This window comes from Dendrobium catenatum, unplaced genomic scaffold (assembly GCF_001605985.2).
Source record: "Dendrobium catenatum unplaced genomic scaffold, ASM160598v2 fragScaff_scaffold_726, whole genome shotgun sequence".
Lineage (NCBI taxonomy): Eukaryota > Viridiplantae > Streptophyta > Magnoliopsida > Asparagales > Orchidaceae > Dendrobium > Dendrobium catenatum.
In genome coordinates, this window is record NW_021319188.1 from 730,900 (window position 1) to 736,045 (window position 5,146).

General features: G+C 40.4%; 1 protein-coding gene across 1 annotated transcript; it reads right to left on the minus strand.

The window, feature by feature from the left end:
- Positions 1–1,760: 1,760 nt before the first annotated feature.
- On the minus strand, positions 1,761–2,528 carry LOC110098048 (protein P21-like). Its single transcript, XM_020824754.2, has one exon. The coding sequence runs from the start codon at positions 2,474–2,476 to the stop codon at positions 1,784–1,786; it is 693 nt and encodes a 230-aa protein (XP_020680413.1). The 5' UTR covers positions 2,477–2,528; the 3' UTR covers positions 1,761–1,783.
- Positions 2,529–5,146: the final 2,618 nt, after the last annotated feature.

Sequence of the window (5,146 nt, forward strand, 5' to 3'; positions counted from 1 at the left end):
GGATTTTTGGTTGTATGGATATTTTTGGACTTTCTTTACAAATTCTAATTGTAAGGATAATTTTGGTTCCCTAAAAATAACATCTCTACATAATGCGTTTAATTGTGTTGGGACTAATGCCCCGCTGGGCATATAGTGGATATGCCTCAGAGTATGTTGGCGAGCTTATCGGTGGTTGAGATGCAATGAATGGTTAAAGCTTTAGAGATAATGTGACCTCGTATGAAATGGAAATCAATTTCAATGTGTTTGGTATGAGCTCGAAGGATCGAATTGTTTGCAATGTAGATGGTGAACGTGTCGTCATATAACAGTGGTGTGGGACACTAAAGGAAAATAACTCATTACCGACGATTTTTGCCGGCGGTTAAGTCATGTTTTTCGGCGGTTGTGTAAAAAACCGGTGGCTTTTTAGCGGTTTTCAAACCGCCGGAAAAAAGCAGTGCCGGAAATCATTACCGGCGGCTTTCTTCTCTGACGGTATATCGGCGGTTTTGCCAGCCGGTTATCTTCCGGCTGTTTGAGCGCCGGTCACCGCCGGTGTTTGTACTGGTGGCTCATCGGCCGTTAAACCGCCTGTACAAATACCTTCGTTTGACCGCCGGTAACATTACCGGCGATTACAACCATAGGAATTACCGGTGTTTGATCGCCGGCGTGTCGCCGGACTACCGCCGGATACCGTCAGTAAACTGCCGGTAAATACCGACGGTTACAGTAGATTTTCGGCGGCATCAATCAGCCGTGATGTATTGAAGTTTCCGGCAGCCAAATCACGGATTGGCCACCGGAAACCTGTAGCATCTGAAAATAAAAATGACAGCCTCCCCTCTATTTGAGGGATTTTCACCCTAAACTCTAAACTTGCACAGAAATCAATAATAATAATTTTGGACAGTACGCCACTATAGTTAATCACAGTAATTATCACAAATATATTCATAAGTTAAACCAAACAAAATAATAAATGAAACCAAAGTTCTAAGTTCACAAGTTCAACCAAGTTCACAAGTTCTAAGTTCAATAAGTTCAAGAAAACTAGTTTACAATCAGATCATCATAAGTTCATCAAACATATAAAAGTGCTAATCCTCGTCCGTATCCTCAAACATGTCATATAATTTTGTAGAAAAAAAAAGATATATTACTTTTAGCACAAGATTTTATTGTATATACATCATTTGATGCAATTTGGTGACCCAAATACTTCACTAACTTTGTGCATCAACATTAGAGTTTTTTATTCAAAATTTTTATAATAAAATATCTCATATTGAAGCACACGTTTATAATTTTAAAGCACAAAAATAAATCCATTGTGATTGACATATTTAGCTTGATTTAGACTTTATTTGGGACGACTTCCTTAATGCTTCTTAAAGTAATTTTTTAGCATAATTTTTTTTTTAAAACTTGTAGCTTTTACAGACCAAAAACTCTTAAATCATACCTTTTAAGATACTTAAAATAGAAAATAGTCAAAGTGTCCTTATTACATAAAATAAACTATGCATGCTTAAGCTATCATAGTAGACAATGATAGCCAACAAATCAAACATGGACACCATTGCTTATATATATTGCTTATGTTGCTGATCGATTTGTCTCGCTCAAATCAAGAAGATCTACATGCGTCGTCTTAGGGGCGGCGAATTATTATGTCCGGTGACCGGACGTCCGGACATCCAATCTAGACGCGTCACATCATCCAAATACACTGGAACCCGATGTATTTTGATGACGTGGTGCATTTGGATTGGTGTCCGGACTTAATAATTTGCCCTTAGGGGCAGAAGGTGACTCTGTAGTTGGTGCCGCCGGGGCAAGTGAAGGTGCTCGTCTGATCGTCCTTGGGATAGCTGTAGGCATCCGGGCAAAGGTTCTTGAAGAACCTCGAGTACTTGGTCGGCCCACAGCTGCCGGAGTTGCAGCAATACTCATCCGTCTTAAACACCGTGCATGCATTATTGCACCCTCCAGGAGCCTTCAGCTCCGCCGGGCACTTCCCGATGATATTCGCTGCGCATCGGATTCCGTGGCAAGACCCACTTGGCTTCACTGGGCTGAAATCAAGCCCGACGTTGTACCCGTCGATGTCGGAGATGTCGAAGAAGTCGATATTTTGGTACTGGTTGAGGGAGAACTCCGCCAAGGTATTCGGCGGCGAGCCGTAGGCAGTGCAGGAGAGTTTTCCGCCGCAGTCGCCGGTTTGGCAATGACCGTTACCGGAGGCGTCGAAGGAGCAGCCGGTGCGTGCCCACACGCGGCCCCCGGTGGTCCCGGCTGGGACGTTGATGGTCCATGTTTGGCCGCGGTTGAGTTTTTTGCCGCCGCCGGAGGGGACCGCGGCGGCCCATACAGTGTACGAGCATTTGTTGACGATGGTGAAGGTGGCGGCTTTGAGAGGGGTTAGGAGGGTGAGGAAGGCGAGGGGGAGGAGGACGAAGGAAATTGCTACGGAAGTGGTGGCCGCCATATTTGTTTGATTAACTGCAATGAATTGGGAGGGAGGGAGGATCGTTTATATATATAGAGGAAGCTGCAAGCTGTTAAAGAAAAGTCTGATTTTTATACGGTGATGAACTGATGATGCGTGGAAAGGGTCGAGGAAGGAAGCATTCGAAGTCGAGATGGTAAACACAATTCCACGCAAAGTGTGAAATTTCTCGCATGAGCGAATACTATTCTCAGTACATAAAATTTAATACGGTGGTCTCCCCTAGGGATGTCAATATTTGTTCTCACCCGAAAAATTTCGGAGTCGGTTCAACTCGTTTGTCAGATGAGTCAGATTCTGATTCAAGATTTCAATCCATTTACAAAAGGATTCGGGTTGACCAAATAACCTGAAACTGACCTGGAATGGACCCCCACCCAGTCTGCATTCCGCACTCGCGTGAGTCGTGTCAGAGCGTCCCGCACCTGCGGTCATGCTGACCTTGCCTGCATCCCACGTAGCCTCACCTGTAGTGCGATTGCTCGCCTCCGCCCAGCCTGTGTCCCGGTCGGTCTCGAACACGCATAGCCGCATACGCGTGTCCCGCACCAACGTGAGCTGCTGGCCTATCGCCTTCAACGTTGCAATCTTCCTTTTTTGTGAAATTATTAGGGAAGGGCCGGGACTTAATAAAGGAGGATAGGATACATAAAGTTAACCCGATCCTTTAAAATTCATCTATTTTTCAAGTCCATAAGCACCCTCTTAGCTCAATTGTATGACTCAGGGGTGTCAATTTCGGGTCACGGGTCGGTTCGGGTCAAACCCGGAACGGACCCGGGTTCAAACGGGTCGACCCTAACCAGACCCGGGAAGGCAAACGGGTCGGAAATCCGAACCCGGACCCGACCCGGCGGGTTGCCGGGTTGACCCGACCCGACCCGGTTCAGGTCGAACCCGCTGCTGGCGGACTGACTTAAATTATCATAAGTATCATAATTTGAATTTTCTCCCATTGTGGTTGAATCAGTATCGTCCTTGTTGAGCTATGATTTCTTTTCATTTTAATATCCTTTAAAATATTTTCAACCATTTCGTTCAAGTAAGTACCTGCCCTATTTTTTAATAGTGAAGACTTTTTCTAAATTTCATTAAAAGATATAGAGATGAATATTGCACTTTGTAGTTTTTCCACACATCTGCACAGCCACTCCATGTGTTGGAAACTTGAAGTTGCAGTAGTTGATTTCACCATTTTTTTTCTGAAGCTATTTACAAGTCAAGTCTTCCACATTGCTTAATATAAAATCTATCTAGCTCTTTTATTATTAGAGGTTTGTGTTGAAAATATAAATCAAAATTAATTAGCAAGTATTTTTTTTTTTGTATCTAGGAAATTATATGGAAGAAATCTCTAGAATATGAAATAACTTTTGATAGTTATTAGTTGAACTTTTATTATGGAAATCTATAGATTGCGTTGTTAGAATGATCTTTGTACAAATATAAAAAAGCCTTTAGCATAGTCATTTTGAGGTAAGAGAAAAAAATATAATAGAAGTTTCTCTTATTTTTATCCTCTTCAACTCTTACAAATTAATAATTTATCTCTAATAAGTGGTATCATAGGCAAGTTCGATGACAAGTAGTATGCATCTACAAGTGCCTCGTCTCACAAAGGAGAATTACGAGAATTGGAGACTTCAAATGAAGGCATTATTTGGTTCGCAAGATATTTGGGAGATAGTTGAAAAATGCTATGTCAAGCAACAAGATGAAGTAGCATTATCAACAACCCAAAGGGAATTGTTGAAAGAAAGCAGAAAGAAGGATAAAAAAGTGCTCCTTTTCATTTATCAAACATTAGATGAGAAAAACTTTGAGAAAGTGGTCAGTGCATCTATCTATAAGCAAGCAGGAGAGATAATTCAAATAGCATATAAAGGCATAGACAAGATAAAGAAGATTCGACTTCAAACTCTCTGAGCTGAATTTGAGGCACTTCAAATGAAGGAAGAAGAAAATGTCGAGAACTATTTCACAAGAGTCTTGACTATCGTCAATCAACTATGAATGTATAGAAAAAAATTAGAAGATATTCGAGTGATAAAAAATTCTACGTTTAATAAAAGATAAATTTGAGCATATTGTATTAGCTATTGAGGAAGCTAAAGATTTAGAGACAATGATTATTGATGAACTAATAGGCTCTTTAATGACTTATCAGCAAAGAAAAAATAAGAAAAAAATAGGATACTATTAAACATGTTATCCAATCAAAGCTTTCATTAAAAGGTGACAAAGATGACAACAAAATGAAGATAATTCAAATGATCGAAACATTATTTGTAGACAAAGCCGTGATCGAGGTCGAGCGCGTGGTTATGACTTTGCAAGAGGCCAAAAATGTGGACATGGACATGGGGGATATCGAAGATGGAACTCATAAATTTATTTTTGAAGTTTATTATGTGCTGCATATGAAAATTAATATTTTAAACTTGGGGCAATTACTTGAGAAAGGATTTGACATTCATATGAAGGTTAAAAAGTTCATTATTAAAATTAATTCAAATGAATTAATTGCTGTGGAGATGATAAATAATAGTATTTATTTCCTGATATAAAATATAGAGTAATGAAATGTTTAAAGATATGTGTGAAAAATCCATCATGATTTTGGCGCATGAGGCTTGGGCATTTAAATTT

What these genes read in the sequence shown, in the direction of transcription:
- LOC110098048 (XM_020824754.2), bottom strand. Translation starts at nt 2,476, where the DNA reads ATGGCGGCCACCACTTCCGTAGCAATTTCCTTCGTCCTCCTCCCCCTC.